Source organism: Taeniopygia guttata, chromosome 4A, assembly GCF_048771995.1.
Source record: "Taeniopygia guttata chromosome 4A, bTaeGut7.mat, whole genome shotgun sequence".
In the NCBI taxonomy this organism is placed as follows: Eukaryota; Metazoa; Chordata; class Aves; order Passeriformes; family Estrildidae; genus Taeniopygia; species Taeniopygia guttata.
In genome coordinates, this window is record NC_133029.1 from 2,421,073 (window position 1) to 2,440,396 (window position 19,324).

Here is a 19,324-nt window from a genome sequence, read left to right on the forward strand (position 1 = left end):
GTTCCACGCACATTCCAGCACATTCAGGAGTTTAACGTGTGCTAGTTAAAAAGAAAACAAAAAAAACCTGCCTAAAAGAGAAAAGAAATTCAGCTCTGCTCTCAAACACTAGATCTGTCAGCCTTTTGCATTTTTTTCCCCCTCTCAAAGCAGAAATAGCAAATAGAAGAAAAAAATTTTTTTTTCCTTTGCATTTTCTAAAATTGAATTTTTTCCCTCATATGCTCTCACTGCACCACAGCCTGGCAATGCTTTCTGTAAGGGGCAAATGTTGCACATCCATTTCCAATCAGAAGAATTTAATAACAGTCCATCAATTTGCATTTTTACTGTCAAATTTTTCTATTTCTTTTAGAAGAAATGTGGATACCCGTTGCTAGCCAGAGTAGCTGTGGACATGAATAGCAGCCTAACTGCCTCCTTCTGCAAAAAAACTCCCCCCTTGCTACCAGCTGAAATCCTAATCAGAGTTCCCTCACAACACAGATATTGTAGGTGTGCTGTGCTAGTCATTGCTGTTATTATAAACGACATTTCGGGAATTGAAAAAATTGTAGCTTGTCAGTTGAGACCTGTAATCGTTTTCCATTCAGGAAAGGGTTTAACAGGGCTGCTGGTAAAAGGAGGAAAAACACATTCCCCTCCTTGCTAATCTCAGAAAGACACAAGTGGTCTAAATGAACAATTATCGTAGACATTGAGGGAGATTTCTAATAGCACTGCATTAGAGAGAGAGCTGGTGTGCTCTGATGGAGTTTAATAACCCCAGGCAGCCCCAGCTGACCAGGATGCTGCAGCAGCTTCATGGGAGGGGAGCAGGGCTGACTCCTGTCCTACCCAAAATCCACCCTTGGTGCCACCTGCACTGGTTCAGCATTGAGGGTTCAGGAAATGCCACCCTTAGGTACCCACCCTAGAGCATGCAGAGGCCACAGGATAAATTCACTCCAGAAACAAAAGCTGTTTAATGTGCTGGGTAACCCAAGAGCTCCTGTGCCTGGTGCTGTTATTGCAGTCCTAAATGGAAAGTCATTTTAATAGAATCCCTTATGATGCCTTCAAATTGCTCCCTAAAATGGAATAAATGAGAAAGATGCTTTAAACTTTCAGATGTTTAACTATGTATTTCTAGTATGCACTTCTATTTCTACTATGTATTTCATATAAGATGCTTGTTGCTGTCTGTGGGCATGAAAAGAGAACTTATGTTCACAACCTAAAGTACAAGCTATATTAGAACTCCTCAAAAACTTTAATAGACTTTCTAGATGGTAACCTATATTAGAAATAAACATCCAGGAATAATTCATGGTACAATCAGATAACAATAAGATAAGCAGTGAAAAAAAGAGAAGGAACATGATTAATATTAAAGCTGTTGTAGTGGCCTGCTGGGGATGGGGGGAAGAAGTAATCACAGGCTTGAAACATCATCTTCAAAACAAACCAGAGGAACTTAAACCTTTGTTGCTACAAATAACGATCAAATATTATAATTTTGATTATAATCACAATCTCAGCCATTCAAGTTAAGCAGAGCATCCCTTCTCTCCAAACTGCTGCAGCACCAGCCCGCTGTCAAAGCCAGTTGAAATCACAGTGCCCACTTAGTCAGAAAATCAGAGCTCCCCTTCCTTCCCACGAAGCACTTCATCCTCTGGTAAGCATTGCAAAAAGTCTAGAGCACTGTAGGAAGAATGGCTGTGTAATAAAAGTGTAATTGAAATGGCTACACTGCTGCCTCATTTCATTACTCACACTGGCCTCTGCTTGTTAAATTTTAAGATCTCTTGGGAAACCAGTGCATAATATAACCACACTCCAGAGTGTCAAAACAACCCCTGCTATGATTTATCTCATGCATGACATCAAGGATCTATTTTAAAGTAAAGATTTTACCAGTAAAACAAGTCCTTAAACTTTTCCAGTTCCCTGAATTTAAAGAATGTAGACTAAAAACGGTGGATAAATTTAAGGAATTTCTAGAGTTCCAGTTGTCTTTGCCTGCCTGAAACGTTTTGAGTCCCCTTACTCTTTTCCATCTCCAAAGTCATTACAAGAAGAAAATCTAATCTGGGTTTCTTGAACAACAATTAGTATAAGAAAACAAAATTTCATCAAGTAGGCAACTAACAGAAGAAAAACAAACACAAAATCCAATTACAAGCTTAGAAATTCTTTGTTTTAAAGGAATTTTAAAGTTCCCTTCAACACGCAGGGATTGTAAATCCTTGTGGGTGACACATACCAAATTTCAGGGAGGGATATCTGGATACCCAGCACAGCCCTGCTGCCATGGGCTGCTCTCTTGGGCCTTTGTGCCACTTTGTGCTGTGAATTTGCCCTTTGAACTACAGCTTTACTAACAAGATCTGAAATGAATGGGCTCTGACAGGTAAAAAAAAAAGGTGCATTTCTGCACCTCCTTGCTAACTTCACCAGCAACTACAATTAAATTGGAAAACCCTTACAACCACAACTACCATTTGAAAAATTCCTTCTGCCTCATGCAGGTAAGGTCACCACTGTATATTCTGCATTATTTGTTTCCAAGGAAAACCAGATGCACAACAGCAGCGCCATTTCTTCATCTGGCCTTAATTTCTCCATAAAATCTGCCACGGCCATGGCATGTTACCTGTAGGAAACCATAAAATTAATTTTGTCTGGGCTTAATTAGCAGTTTTATATTTAGCTCCTTCCAGTGCACAGAGGAGCTCTGGCTCCTCTGCAGCCATGCCTAGGAGTCACTAACACAAATATAACTTTTTGCTCTCTGTTCCAGTAGCACACTGCTGCTATGGAAGATTGATCGTTTCCAGTGGGCTTTTATTCAGAGGCAATTTCTTCTTTGTGTCAGGAAACTGTGGCCAACTCTGAGGTAAACACCCTGCCAGAAGGACTTTCAGAAGAATACTGAAGTAATGATTGCAGCAAGTACTTTTTACACCCACCTGCCCTTGCCTTGTAAAAGCTGACCCAAGGTCCAGACCAGCCTTAGAAGGGACGGAGAGAAATTTCCCCTGGGGACCACCAGAGCCACTGTCACAGGCTCAGATGGGCCACCACACCCCAGCACTGCACCTCAGAGCAAAAACAGCAGAGGACACAAATTACAAGAGAAATGAAACCATCTTTTTGAAAAACTCACCAGCAGTCAGGGTCAGACACTGCGTACTATTACACAAAATAACTTACACACTCACACTAAGATCAAAAGAGTAAAAGGAAGCAACTTTTATTGCCTTTATAGAATACAGAATATATATAGAATTCTATATATAGAATTCTAACAGTGACAGTGGATTAGAGGAAGAAATTGCCACCTCTCCAACCACACTGGTCAAACTAACCATCCATTAATTCTCTCCTCCCACAAAGACGAGTGCAAAACAATCATTATTTATGTGAATAGTGCATGAGAACTCCAGCAGAAATATGTAAACATCAGAAGGCATGGGAGACTTTTAAATTAACTTTAAAACTTGTAAAAGAACAGGCCAGGTTTTTGATCTTTGTCTTCCTGTTTCTCCCTGGTAGATCCAGTGAGTGAAGCTTTTGAGGGATGAAAGTTGGTCATCACCCAGCACCCCTGGGTTTATTCTGACACTGGCTGGTGTAAGTGCATTTCCTAGGCATTGACAAGAGGACACGGGGCTGTCACAGTTAAATTTGGTCACCAGCTCCTTTTCACTCTCTGAGTAAATGCTGATCACCAGTCCTCAGCCCTTGGGGAGAGGCAGAAGCACCAAATAACCCAGTCAGATCAATAGCAAGGGAACAGGCCACTGAAGCCCTGGGTCTCCTTGCTGTTAACACAACCCATGTGTTCTCCCTCTTTTCTGTATAAATTTAAACAATTTAAACCTTCCAGTCTAAAACATATTGGGGAAATAGAAATCAATGGAACTTTTGTTATTTCAAGAAAGCAATTCCAAGGAGTCTGAAGGATTGTCTCCTTAGGACTTCAGTTTGCATTTTCACACAATTTTGTGGCAAATTCTTTGGCTGAAGAAGAAGAAATAATGGAGGGAGAAGCTGTGTGGCCTTTCTGTGCACTATTCCCTCCAGAATGAAAATAATCAGTTAGCTGACTTCCACTTTGCCTTAACATTATTGCTCATTATTTAACTAAAAAAACCCAGATTTTTATTGTTACAGAACCTCAACCCATTCTGAACTCTGCATTTCTGTCAGGGGCATCGACTATAATGATCCAGATCTCAAGGTCAGAAATATAAAGAACTGAGTAAACCAGTAATTTCACAGTGTGTAACAGTCTCTGAGAATACTGGCCCCTGACATATCACGCCATGAAGAAAAACAAGGAACTTTCATTTTTGATTTAAAGAGTCTAAGTTTACTCAAAGGTGTTTTGCTATCCCCCAAAGTTTTAGAGCAGTATAACCAGCCTTTACAACTTGTCAACATTTAATAGCCTACACCCCAATGATTGATTTTCTTCAATTGGCTTTTTTTTTTTTCCCCTCTCCAACCCATGTATTTAGCTTTTAGGAGCAGCAGGTTGACAAGGCATCTATCATGGCTAAACAGACTAATTCAGGAGCATTTATTTTCTGCAGCCCTTTTTGTTTGGTCTTCTGCTGCATTCTTTGTTCTGTAGGTTGCCACGTACCAACAGAGGTTTCTGCTAGAGCATCATACAAAAAGCTGTTCTGTGCTCTTCACTCTGCACTCCCTCCTCCCATCCTGACTGCTGCCTTCCCTTCCAAGGGAGTTTGGTTTGTCTGGAGAAGGAAGATCACTGAGTAAGGACCTGGGAAAGTGTTTTGGTCGATATTAAAGCATATTTAAGATACACCAGGCTCACCCCATTCAAAAATGTCATCTCTCAAGACAATACAAAAGTGGAACAGGAATCTTCCTGTCCAAAAAGTTGGTAAGTTTAACAGCTACCTATTTAAGCTGTCCAATAATTCTGATATCTGACTGCAAGTGATGTGCACAATGTTAAATGCACAATGTCACACACACCCTGAGGTTTCTAAAGCAAAGAGATATCACTGGAAAAAAAAATGGTAGAAATGTCTGTTAAGGTTTTTCAGTGAAAAATTATCCCTGAAGACCTGAAGTATGCTTCCAAGTGGGCTGAATTAATTCAGCAAAACATACAGCATGGGTTACCTTCAGTCCCTTAAACTAATATAGATGTCTCAGGGCCTCAAAAATCTGAGGATGAACTTAAAACTAGAAAGTAAAAATTCTGGGGTCTGATCTGAGCTTCATCTCTCTGATTGTGGATATATGTAACAGAGAGTTAGAGCCTGCATAGGAACAGCACAGAAGAGGCAGGAGGAGGGAAATCCTCCAACACCAATCTTTATTTCTCAGGAAAACAGCACTAGACAATGTTTTTAAGATGTTTCTTAACAGTTAAGCCCCAGCTCCTCTCCAGGAAGACAATTAAGAACTGTGTTTCATCTCGCTGCTGTTTGGTGAGGGCAGGAGAGATACACAAATACTTGAGAAGCTTCTGAGTTAAATCATGCCTGTATGCAAAAAACCAAAATCTGCCAGAGTAAAGCAGCACTAATGGATTTGTAGCTGATGGAATAAATACCACTTGCAAGTAAACTAATATTTGAAGAATATGTGAGGAAAAACTTTTTTACATAAAGGAAAAGACTCCTTCAATTACTGCCCATCTTGCAGCTCCCTCGGGAATTTCCCAGCTCTCTCTAGGTGGTTCTAGCACTTGCCTTTATTCCTTATAAATATTGTTTTATCTTCTAACTGAAGGCAAAAAAATCCTTGTTTTTCCCCTCAATCAGGATGAGTGCTACAAAAACACTTGATAGAGAAGTTGCCTGCACAGAGAGCTGGGCACGGCTGGCTTATTTCACAATGGCCCAGTCCTTCGCAGGGAAAAAGAACATTTTTCCATTAAGTGAACTCTTGTATAATACAGCAGCATATCTCTGCTTCTTAGAGTCTCCACAACTCTTGCTATCCTTGTTTCCAACTGAGTTGTTTACTTTCTCTCAAATCCTCAGCTTGGCAGAGCTTGTGAACAGCCTGCCATGCTGCTGAGCACAGTGCCACAAATATGAAAGGAAGAAGCAATTCTGAAGGAAGCACATCTGAAAGGAGGAAGATAAAATAGTGATGGCACGATTATTTTTATTTTATCAAGTTGCTGTAAAACTGCCAAGCCCAGGAGCCGAGCGTTTTAGCTGTGTTCTGAAAAGAGAGAGCCAGAAAGCTTTTCCCTCTCTCACTGCTTCTCCTCACAAAATAAAAAAAAATGTTCAGATGCTTCCAAGTCACAACACTTGTAAATCCTGAAATAGAAAAAATGAAACAGATCATAAAGCATCCTCACTTCTACTTAAATAGATAGAGATCTGTGTGTTAGGCGCATGTATGAAAGCAGTTAAAGAAAAAAACAATTGGAATTGAAAAGAACCAAGAGCCTTGTTCTCACTGAGCCCTGAGTGCCTCATGCACCCTCCCAGGCAGGCTGCTCAACAGGGAAACCAAATCTGCACAGATAAAACATCAGAATCCACTGTGAACAGCAAAGATTCCATGGATCTTGGACTTGCTGAGCACAGAGATCTTCTCCAAGCTAACTGATTTTGTGAAATGATCCTTAAAATAAAACTTGGGAAGGAGAAAATTTTACCATGTACATGACAGAGGATCGCTGTAAAAGTCAGCTTTTCTTATAAGAAAATAACTATAGGAATTCAGAGAGTAAAATAGAAGTATGAAATATTACCAGATAACCCAGTACTAAAAATGTCCCCACAGTGCAAATACTTTGGTAATAAGTAATTAATTAATCTGGTAATAGCAGTTCAGATTAGGATATTGCCCTGAAAACCTTTAACTTAAAAGAAGCCCCTAGAACTAATCTTGTCCATGGCAATGACTGACTGTGGGCACCCTGGAAGAGGAAGTTTACACAAATGGTGAAAACCTGAGTATTTATGCGAGTCTTTGCTGAAGAGTGAAGAGGAATTTAGAATAAAATCTTGAGGGAGAGCAGCAGCACAAAGAGAGGGCATGACAAATAAAACAAAGTGCAATTTGTGCCTCGGCTGGTAGTTTACACCATCTGTACTGCAGATATATAGTGAAATTCAGGGCATTACAAACTACTGTGAAAATTTATGGATTTCAAAACAAAGCAGTAGAATATGCATCTTTTCAGGGATGATGAATTCTACTGCAAACACCAACCACTGTCAGACTGCTTGCAACATTAATTCTTTTCTGAGTCTGGGAAACTTCTAGTATCTGTTAAAAAACCAGCACCGTGCACAACAATTAATTGTGGTATTTGGGAAAGCATAAAGGCATTTCAAAACAAAGCCAAAATGTAAGGTGCTGCTGATCATTTTCCAAACTACAGATGCTGATCTGCAGCACCAATACCTACTCTGTGGAGGCTGGCATCCTTTTCTAATGGCATTCTCCCTAATTTAGCTTAATAAACAATTCAGTTAAAACCAGTTTGTAAAATTCCAGCAAAAACCAGTTTGTATGGTTTTTGCTTCCAACAGCATGGAAGTAGGAGCCCTCCAAATGAAGAAGTTCATCCATAGAAAGGATGATACACACCAAAAAAGTCCCTCCCTTCTTCACGGCAGAGTTAGCTGCCAACCAAAAACATTTCATTTCCTAAGAAAAGACAAATACTGTATTAAAAAAATCTATTTTCAGCATATTTTGAGTTAGCATACAGATTCTGCTGTTCATCTGTAGCCTTCAGTTCCAGGCAGGCAGAATGGAAGCTGGAAACACCATTTCAGTGGCAGTGGAATCCAGGCCACCACCTTTTTGAGACTCCCTGCAATTTGTCTCCAACAAACTTGTACTGCTGGACAGTGACAGAGGCAGGCTCAGTCAGAGGGACAGAAATGGCTGGAACTCCTTATGGCCTGAAAATCAATACCTGCTCCTGCTTTGCAGAAATATGAAATGGGGCAACACGAAGGAAAACAGAGATCTGGAGGAAGATCTCATTTGTTGAGGGCTCACCTGTGTCCCTGCACATCTCACATGGATGCAGATCAGGGGACAGGCAGGGGAGCCTCGTGGCCAGGCTGGACCCTGGCACTCCCAGCTCAGCATCTCAATCTGCAATCAAAAGGTGCCAGAACAGGAAAAGTCTCCCCAGCACAGTTTATTCTTCACTACTTCTCTGTTTTGAAATCCCTTCTAGGTGAAGAAAACAAATAAAATCTTAGCAAGAAGCCCCACACAGTTTTGCTGCTCAGTGAACTTGTGAGGAGTAAGAAATGTCCATTTTAAAGGGCAGTGCTACCCTAAACTGAAAGGAATCAACATGGGCACCCTGAGGGCCACAGCAGCACCTGCACCCTCTGAGAGGGTCCCTGTCCCCTTGCAGGAGCTAAAACCCACTGCAAATGCTGACTCTGGTAATCTCCCCTCATTAGTTATTGGATTCTTTCTCAAAGGCAGATGGAGAGGGCAGTGGTGTTAATCTCATTTGGGATTGAGTGATTCCAAAATACCCATTACCTTACAGGCACTGGGGCACCAACTTCGAGCATATCTGCTTTATATGCAACAATTTTCAGCCAAAAAATTAATCAGACCATAAAATATCCTTCAAGAAAAACAATGATTTTGCAGATGAGGAGTTGCCTCAGAGGGTGAGCAACCTGGCAGTGCAGAGCCACCATCTCCACTACAGACACAAAACAATAATCATATAACTTAATGGACTGGTGAAATCCCACATTTCAGTTAACTAAATTCAGGCAAAATCTCTTTTCAACATTGAAGATGTGTGAGAGAGTGTTTGGGTGTGCATTTGGAGCCTTAATGGCATTTATGAATAATTTGTCCCCCGACACTGGGTTTCAGTCTCCACCCTTTGTGAGCAATAATAAAATATTCAGTGTTTCAGAATCACAACTGGAGTGAACCTCTGCAGGTGAGGAGCTCACAGTGCACTTAGTGCCTCCTCCTGTCTTTGCTTGGGACAAGATTTTACAGCTCTGATTGCTGTCCAGAATGAAAAATTTGCCTCACTAATTCATTGGGAATAAAGAAAATGTTCTTACTAAACACTGGAAAAGTTTACACTTAAAAAAAAGCCAACCAACTAAACAAAAACACCACCATCAGGAAAAGATCATTACAAGTTACCTAAAATCAGTGTGGGAAAAAAAATGTCAGGAGATCAACTAAGAGTTAAAAACCCAAAACTTCCAAAAGCTTTCCCTCAAACACTCTCCATGCAAAGATCCTCGTGGAAGCCAATACCATTTTTAAGGTTTAAAGCACAACAACAGAGAGATTTTATTATGTTCATGGTTTCCAAGGGCTTTTCAAGCTGCTCTTCTCCCTCCCAGGTGCATAAATCCCTTCTCTGGTGGAGCAGTGGAGGGGATGGTTTGTTCCTGTGCACAGCTCTTGCCTCCCTGTGCAGCTAACTGCCAGGTGGACCCTGGAAAAGGGACACCCCAATCAATCACATCTCCTTTGTGCTCCCAATTTGAAGATTTATGCAAGTTGAGCACGGCTCACAGCAAGTAAGTTACAGTCCAATGGCACCTAATGGTTGTGATACTCAGAGATTTCTCCTAAATAATGGGGTGTCCCTGTTCTCTCACCAAAAGGGGGTGAAGGAAAAGGAAAAGCCATTCTGATCCTCCCCATGGATAACTGAGCACCTCACAGATCTCATCTACATCTGAATGCAGGCCCCTTGTGTGGCAAGCACATTTCTCTCCCTCTCAGGATTTTTCATAGAGGTGCACAGAGAGAAATGAAAGAGAAAACAGTTTCTATTTCTGCTCCTTGTTTTTCCCATGTGGAATGTGTTTGGAGAATTGTTTACCTGGGGTGTTGCTTGGTTGGATTCTGGTGAGGATTGTTTGAGCCTGATGGCCAATCCAACCCAATCCAACCCAATCCAACCCACTGGGGCTGGGCTCTCAGAGAGGGTCAGGAGTTGTGTTAGAGTTAGAGATAGGGTCAGAGAAAGTAGTATGTAGTTTTAGTATCCTCCTTTTATATAGTATATTAATGTATATAGCATAGTTATAATAAAGAAATAATTCCGCCTTCTGAATTGAGTCAGACATTGCCATTTCTTCCCACTGGGTTCTCCTGCATTTACAATACCCCTGTGATTTACTCAGACTCTGAGAGGGTTTGTGCATCTCCAAAGATGAAGGAGCAGCTGTCTACCTGCCCTTTTTAAACCATGCCACTGGATGTGTCACTGCTGAGTGCCCATCTCCTCCAGCTCAGGTGAGGAAGAGGAGGATAAATGCCCTGGCTGCTCTGGGCAGCACAGCTCCCTCCCTGCAGCCCCAGCCCAAGGCACGCTGGCGGCTTTTTGGGGTCACCTGTTTGCAGGCACACTGGGCTGGGGGTCCAGGTGATGCTCTAGAGCCGAGCTCCCTGCTCCTCCTAGCAACCCTTTCCTCTTTGCACCTCTGTTCCAGCCTGTAACAGCAGCACTGACATGTCAGAAGCAAGAGGAAAGAAAAGATTTAACAGTGTGAGCCAAAGGAATTAGGCAGACAACATCACTGTCACGGCGGACAAAAAAGGAAAAGATATTCTACAAGGCAAATGTCTTAGAAACGATTTAAATATTTCAAGGAGGACCTGAAGCCTTTGCCTTAGGCTAATTTCCCCTGGAGCAGCAGGGATGTTTGGGCTGTGGGAGCACAGGGAGCTGTGTGAGGGCTGAGCACAGGAGATGCAGACCAGAGCCCCGCTGGACTGAGCTGCAGGGAACTGTCTGGGGAGGCCTCCCTGCTTTTAATTAACTCATGAGAGAACTCAATATGGGCTCAGATTGAGAGGTTTTTTTATCATGGAATCACAACCCAGTCTGGAAAACAGACAGCTAAACTTAAATGAAATGGGAATTATTTTCTGCTTTTGTAATAGTCTCCCCTGCTGAAATCAATAGCAAATTCAGTGCTCACAGCTCTGAGAGCCTGCTTCTTTTTGTCCTTATTTTCTCTGAGTGGCTTTTCAGCTACACCAGAGACTAAACTCCACTGCCACGCACTATGGCAAAACAGGATCTTGAAAAAATACGTTATATATACTAAAGTCTGTCTAAAATCCTGCTAGGTTAATACAAATAGAGTTCTGCCTGTTGGCCAGGTAACCTCAGCAACCCTGCCCCGCTGCGGAGTAAGTCTTGATTTAATTAGAATTAAGATTTTATTTGCAAACATCTTGTAATTACCTTTTTTATTTTACAGTTGAATACTCCCAGTGGCCTACTACAGGCTGATACACTGGTTTATATGTGGCAAGTTGGTGGTGTTCTATTCCACATTAACTGGAACCAGGGGAAACTATCAATAGACAAGAGATTGTTAATGCCCCTTTCCACTCCATAAACTGCCTTTTCAGAGTCACCTTCCAGAACTGTGCCCTGATTTCTGGATACATTATTTGTTCAGGATGTCAGGAATAATCAGGGTGTTTTCTTTCCTCTTAAGTTTCTTAATAAAATGTTATTTCATTCCTGCAGATACTCAAATTACACCAAGACAACTGCCTGCTTCCAGTTGGCTTCAAGCTTGGGAGGCCTCCCTTTGAAGAGATAAAGTATCAAAGGTTTTAAGACTGGAGTGCTCAAAAACAGTTCAGAAATTTATGCAGGCAATTCTAATTGCTTTTAAAATACCCACACCTTCTACTCTGATCTGGGCTTTTATTACTGGGTTGTTTTGTTTTGATTTTTTTTAATTTTCACCAAGTCTTTTGTGTTAGCACTCAGGATTACAATTAAAATTCCATTACATAAGAAATATATTCAAAGAATATTTGAATTTACTAAGGAACCAAATAAAATGGGAATATTTTGAGCACACAGATTCTAAATATTGAATATAACCTGGGTGTGAATATATTGTATAAATCTGTTTAGGTGGCTAGTTTCTATTGAAAACACCAAACCTGGAAAAAAAGCTTTGTTTTCATTCTGACTTTGACTGGTTTTGAGTCCTAAAGGCTCAAGCTGTGACCTAAGCAAACAGAGCACACCAGGACTCCATGAACAATAATTCTATACCAATGAACTGTGGGAACAAAATATGCACTGAATTCTTATTAATTGCTTCCCCTCAAATATTTAACCACAGTTGCTAATATTTATTCTTAAGTTAAAACACTCTTTTTATAATTAAAAAAACCAAACAACCTATTTTAATTTTGAATATTTTTAAAGCCAAGATCAAACCACATGCCATATTGCAATATATCTCACTTGTCAATAAATTGAGTGCCTAAATAAGTACCTTCAAGCATATTTATCAGAAGCAGAGTAGCAAATGCGGTTGGACTGTGTTTATTGTTGGCAGCTTTTTGCCTGTGAGCAGGAGCTGAGGGGAACAAGGTGAATTGCCAGCTCCCCTAATAAGACATCTCTGTCAGAGGGTGCTTGGAGACTTTTCTGTCCAGAAATGCTCAGGGGAAAGCCTGGCTGCAGATTAGGGCTCAAAAGCAATGAAAAGAACAAGAAGTGCTGCACATGGCTGTGCCTGCATCACTGGGCATTTGGAGGGAACCAGAATTACATGACTTGATTTACTTTACAAAAACTGATTAGTAAAACCCCCTGTGGATTTCTTAACTATACTGTGGAGGGATATAAGATTAGTGTAGCAATTCCCATCATCAAACGTATTTACTGCTAAAATATTGGATTAGTGATGTTGTATCCACTGTTCTAAGATTATAAAGTGATTCTTTAAAATTGAGCAAAAAAAGCCCTACACTCTATCATTTTTAATTAGATTTGAGTCTGAGTGGTTTTGCCTTTCCAGAAAAAGTAATTTTGCTAAAAAAACAAATAAAAAAAAAATAAAAACAGACTGTGCTCTGCACACAAATAAAGAGAAAATGAAGTATAGATTCCGAAGAATCCTCTTCTGCTTTTGAGACACAAATGGTCGTACTTGACCTGGATCTTGTTGCTCCTGCTTGTGATGCTCAGTGGTGTGGAATGCCCCACCTTTACAGCAGGTGGTAATAAAGCCTTGTTGGTGTGAGATGTGGTTTATTTGAACACACATCATTTATTTTAAATCACTGTCCTCAGACACTCACCCCTCCCAGAGAACTCTGAGTAGGGGAGAATCATTGTCTTATTTTCCACTGACAGTCAACAGTGAAGGAGGAAGAGCACGAGGAGAGGGGATAAATTAACATGTTCATTAAAGTAATTATGCTACATTTGGGCCAGGAAAATTAATGCAGCTCTATCCTGGCATTTTAGCCATTATCTTCAGTGACTAAAAGCACTTGAGTTCTTACAATTAATAAACAAATAAAAAGCTACAGCATTATCATCACCTTCTTGCATTTTATCCCCTTGAACACCTTTAGGAACCACTTGTATGAAGTATTTCAGAGAGACATATAATAGACAGTGATGTAGGAGTCACCAAAAAGAAATTAAATCAGAAAATATTCTGCAACTGAAGAGTGGGAGTTTTGTTGTACCTGTCATGCTGGCAAACCTCACTACTTGCCACTGCTGCAGTTTAAACTTAAGTATTGTTCCTTTTTTCTCAAATAAGAAAATGGTAAATCCCTGTTGCCTCTTTCTTTCTAGATTCATCTTCCCAGTAATGATAGCTTTTAAGGCTGGAGAAGAGAAAATCTAGAGGTTTTAGGACTGGAGAAGACATGGTGATTCCACCATCTCCCTGGGCAGCCTAATTCCTGTGTTTTTAGTGAAGATTTTCTTTCCTGCCATCTCATCCAAACCTTGGCAAACCTTTAGGCCATTTCCCCCCATCCTGTCAGTTGTTTCCTGAGATCAATCCCATCTTGCCAAAGTCTGGAAGAAACAATTTCTTTCTGATTTGGAACCATGGTGACCAATATTATTTAATGCCACTGCCACACAAAATTCTGCACCAGCAACCTCAAAAATGTAAACAATCACAGATTACTTTGATTTTAAATTGTCCTGTTTATAATGGACTGTAAATTTAGAGGCTATAAATACATAATCTTAACCACAGTAGTTCTGCACAGCCTTGACAGGGTTTATCAGCTAAATGTTTAATCAGGCAAAGCAGCAAAAAACACAACCACAGGAATACATGGTATTTAGCATTTAAATAAAGCTTGTAAACCAATGACAAGTCTATTTGGGCAACTACTCCCACACATGTTCCTTATCTGCAAAGGTCTTGTCCCAAATTTATCGGAACGAGTCTCTCGTACTTTATTTTCCAGGCAGTAACATCAGTTTCCATTCACTGAGTTCACAGAAAAAAAGATGCAGAAAACTACAAGTTAAAAGGCACGGCCATGAAAAAAGAATTCCCACAATGTCAATGTCATACTGCTCTGTGAACTTAATCAACCACAGCCAAAAACCCCCAAAAAACACAACTGTGAAACCAAGAACAAAACCCCCAGCACACAAAAGGAGAAATGAGCCTGACAAAGCACTACATCTCTTCTTGTCTAATTGCAGAGCTGTTTCAAAACTCCCAGCAAAGGTTGCTTCCTTTGCTTCCAAATCTGCTTCCAAGATCCAACCTTGAGCAAATAAGGCAAGTGGGAGCCGTGGCAGCACAAATCCCAAGTCCTGGTTTCCCCAGCCCGTAACCTCTGTGTGAAATTGCCCTGCTGCTAATGGGTACCAGCTTCTCCCCTGCTGCTAGCAGGGGCCAGATGTGGTTCTTTCTGCCTCGCTGCCCTTTGGCCCTGCACACAAACCCAGCTCTGGGCTGCTCCAGTCTCTCTCTGCTGGCAGAACTCATCCCACGGCAGCCCAAGCACACAAAATGATTTTTTATTGTTATTATTAAGTAGACACAAGTAGCGAGTCTCTCCCTTGGATGTGGTATGGGGGACTCAAAGAATTCTCATGGAAGTAACACCTTTTTGTACAGAGAAATTGGCTTTGCTCGTGGTTCATTCCAGCAGCTTTTAAATACATTTCTCCTCCTTTTAGAGTTGGGAACCATTTGCTTTATGAGCACCATTTGGATCATTTGCCTGTTGCTCATAAAATAGACAAAGCTTTTATCCATGCCATGAATTTTTACTCACTTTATACAAAATACCTAAGGAGGGATTTGCAGTGGCCAGAATTACATCCATGAAAGAATTATCAACTAATTTAATTTTCTGCTACAATAATGGTTCCAGCAGTTTTTGATTTTGTTGATTACATTTCTTCTCTCCAAGAAATAAAAAAAACATGTTAGAGTTTGCTTGTTTGTGTGTATTTGTTCTAGAAAACAGACTATCTTTTTAAATAAAAAAATAAATAGGAATGACAAAAATATTTTATGAATTTTAATCTTTTTGATTATTAAGTAAAGCTGTGGCACATGCAGCTTTCTGAAGCAATCAAACAACATCATGATGGGTCTGTATGCCCAGCAAGAACAAGGATTCCCACCCACACTGGGACAGTGCAGCACAATATTTCTTTGACAGGACTGCTGGCAACAAGTCACACAAACCACCATGGAAAAGTGGCTGCAAAATTCACCTTTGTCACTCACGTTCATGCACCAGTGCCCACTAAATGATGAACACAGGATCAAGAGCTCCAGCGGTTCCTCTCTCAATTCAGAAGCCAAAATCCTCCCAAAGAACCCAAACCCAGCCCCAGCTCCTGGTGAGGAAATGCTGTAGGAGAGGAACAGGAGGAGCCCACCAATGCTCCATCAGCTGTACAAGGAATGCAGGAACCAGACACAGCCCCAAAGGTTGTTCCTGCACATGAAGGGTTAACTTCTGCTGGCAATGGAGGAGCCCAGCAAACCCCCTCAGGACTGCACATAAACATTATTGATTGCAGACTCAGATCGATGAGGTTTAACTGCTGTGATTAGCAGGTGCCTGGATGAGGATTTGGGAGGTTTGGCCATGCAGGGCTGGGAACAGGGCACACTGCCCTGGGAGCCTTTCCCTGGGAAGGAGGGAGATGCTGAGCTCTGGGGAGCAGAAACTGAGTGTGGGAATCCAGGGCTTCCCTCTGGCTGCCCTGGCAGGTCTGGGACCCTGGCAGGGGTCAGGAACCCCCCTGGACAGAGCCCCCAGAGACACTGGCTGTGATCTCTGTCCATGGAAAAGAGTTTTCAATCCTACAGGATGAATTACCAGCTCTGAGTGTTTGATATAAGTAATAATTAAGTGTGGCACAGGTGCAAAAGTAAAATTTTAGGATTCTAGATGAGGGGTCCAAAGGGGACAAGCTGGAGGAAATTGGGTGTGCCTTGTCCTTTTTCTCCTTCTTCGTGCCCTCCATGTTTCACTGTGGTGTTGGCATTTTTCTGTTGGTTCAGGCTGGGGACACACTGTCCAACGTAGGTGACAGATATTGGCACGTTATTGTAAATCCAGCACAGGTAGTTTGTGGTATTTAATGTTTGTACCATCCCACTGAGGGCAGAGCCCCACACGCTGCCCTGCAGGACAGAGCTGCGGCAGGGCAGCAGAACATGTTAGAGATAAACAGAATAAACACCCTTGAAACCAGCACAGACCAATTATGACTTCTACTTTGGCAGTGGGGTTGACAGACAGAGACTTTCTACAATCTTGGAATCAATACCCACAGATTCCGACAGCTGAGGGGCTGCCCTACAACACAGGGCTGGCAGATTGACAGCTGGATATCTCCTCTCTACACACATATCTGGGACTGCAGGCAAGGGTTTCTCAGTTGAGAATTTCTATATTTTAGCCAGCTGTATATATTATCCCGTGGAACCCTGAATTTCAGCAGGTGCACAGCCAGAATTGCACCTGCTAAAGGGAAATGCACTCAGGCACGAACAGAGCTTGTTCATTTCTGCTTCTCAATTCCTACACTGTATTTACCACAAGCTGTGGGAGTAAACTCCTCTAGAACAAACCTGACTTCCAGGATTTCTGCTTCTTTCATCCCCTCACATCACCTCTGAAGCCACATGTTCCATGTACAGTACACAGACTCACAGGGAATAAACAGCAAAAATGGCTCTGAAATCCTGCACGTAAAACATTTCTAATAATCAATTTTTTCAAGTAATTACAAAGGCCAAAATATTCAAACCCATTCTGTGCTAAGAAAAATTGCATGTTAATATCCATGTTTCTTTATTGCTTTTTGCATGATTAACTATTGCTTTATTCTTGGTTAAGTCCTCATGAAGCAAAAGGCTGATCTCTCAAACCTCCTTCCCAAAATAACAAACATCCAGCAGTTCATTTCTACACCAGATGCTTGTAGTTTATTTACACACCAAAAAAACCATCAAAATAGTTTTGTGGTTTTTTATCAAGTTCTGCAAAATTTTTTCAAGTACAAGCTGAAGGCAAGATAATACTGGCATTTCTCCATTAAAAAGAACTTAACTGAAAGGGGACCACCAATAGTCTGGGCAGCCAAAAACCAAAATAAATCATCTTGACATGTGACAGAAGAACCACAGAGTAACTTGTTGCAACATTTCTTTGCAGATTATTTCCATGAACACTTACAGAAACCACCACTTCACAAAAGAAGTGATCAGAAAAGTTGTTCCAGCCTACCTGTGGCTGAGTCCAGGACTCCAAGGTCGTTTCTTTCAAAGGAGTTTGTGGCCTTCCCACTTCTTTCGTGTGCTTTTGGGAGAGAAAAAAAAAAAAAGTCTCAATGATATGTTCAGTCAGAATTCAGCATTAATATCCCTTGAGGGAATAAAACAGGTACAAATTTCATACAATAATATATCAATGCATCACTGCACACATTTGGTGTAGGCTGTAACCTTTTTCCCCTCCTAAGTAAGAGTTGCTATATCTTTCAAGGTGTGGCAGTACACACCTTCATCTGTGCATACAGATAAAAACTTCAGCCAAAAATATGAAATTATTTGCCACCAGAGTAAGGTTCAGCAGCAGAATTTCAGAGGGAGCTCAACTCTGGGTTCTCTGCTGTTTCCTGCCCAGGCTGTGTTATGCTGACTGTAACTTAGAGGAATTAAAATAGGAATTAATGGGAAACACCTTTAAAGGCTGCATTATTTGGATGTGGAGCCAGTTTTCAGAGGAGAGCCCTTGTCTTCCCTTAACCTGCAGAGCTGGAGCCAGGAGACAGAGCAGTTAAAGGTTTTCTGTCTCCTTGACTTCCCACTACTCAGAATGTTTTAAGAACAACCACCTCAAATCAAAAGTCCATCTAATCAAATAGATTAAAGTGGTCTTCAACGACTCTGATCCTTCACACTTTCTTTATTTTTTTACAATACCAAAGCATTGCAATTATTTATTAACATCTAATCACTCTACTGCAATAATAAATGCATAAGATTTTGGTCACTGGGACTCAGCATTGAACAGGATGTTGACACCTTTTAATTTTCTCCATATGTGCTTCCAGGGAGGGAATTTTACACACTGTTGTAAAGAATAGAAGTCCTATATTTTCTTTCTCCCTAAATCTTTTGGTCATAAAATAGAAACAATGGCATTCACAAGACTAAAAAAAAAAAAAAGATTCTCTGCTGAAATACTTTCAAGTTTTCCTCCTCTTTAAGTACATCTCTAATGTGCTACCCTTTGACCATAACTAATACAAATATCCCCTTATCCAGGTCTCACATCAGAGTGCTCCTAATGCCCATGGAGACTGCAAAGATTGACAAAGAAAATGGGAGAGATGCCATTGGAAATTCTGTCTTTTACAACAAGCTGTGGCTGCTTAAAAGGAAGCATTGTTTTTTTAAATACAGAATTTGTGGGCAACTTCAATTTGCATGGAGCATTCACAGGGTTTCTTTCAAAAAAACACCTTATTAAATGGCAATTGTGTTTTGGCAGGTTGGATTGCCTGTAATAATAGATTAAAGCAATAATTTTTACCATATTTTGTTATTTTATATTTTGGGGTAGCAATGGAATAGAATTCATTCTTGAAATAGAACAATAAGTGCATTTCAAAAGTAAAAAGAAATAACCACAGATTTAGTGAATGCTAAACAGAGTTAAAATGAATGCATCTGGAAATGGAAAGTTGTGTTTTTCATGTGTTCAAAAGCAAATGTAGTCTACCTCATAATCTTGCTTTAATCATCAGCCATCAAAGGGACCCAAACACAAAATGAAAATTATAAAACATATCAATTGTGATGCTAAAGATACCATAATAATTCCACACGGGCCAGCCTGCCAGGAGCTGATTTTAAAAATCGCATTATTTCTTGAGAAATAATTCTTCTTAGCTTTTCACAGTAGTTTTTCATACATTTGTCCACTCAGAGAGCAAAGAGAAAAATGAATAAACAAGTGATTATGCAAGGAAAAGGGATGTAAAAGTACATTTAGGTGAAACAGCACTTAAAGTGTTTGA

At 40.7% G+C, this 19,324-nt stretch overlaps 1 protein-coding gene across 3 annotated transcripts in view; it reads right to left on the bottom strand.

The window, feature by feature from the left end:
- The window catches only part of PCDH11X (protocadherin 11 X-linked), a 427,642-nt gene that overhangs the window by 212,950 nt on the left and 195,368 nt on the right, over positions 1–19,324 (bottom strand). For all 3 annotated transcript variants that reach the window (XM_072929023.1, XM_030272410.4, XM_030272409.4), the window contains one exon: positions 17,527–17,598. In XM_072929023.1, the coding sequence (XP_072785124.1) occupies positions 17,527–17,598 (72 nt within the window). The remainder of the gene's footprint in view (positions 1–17,526; positions 17,599–19,324) is intronic.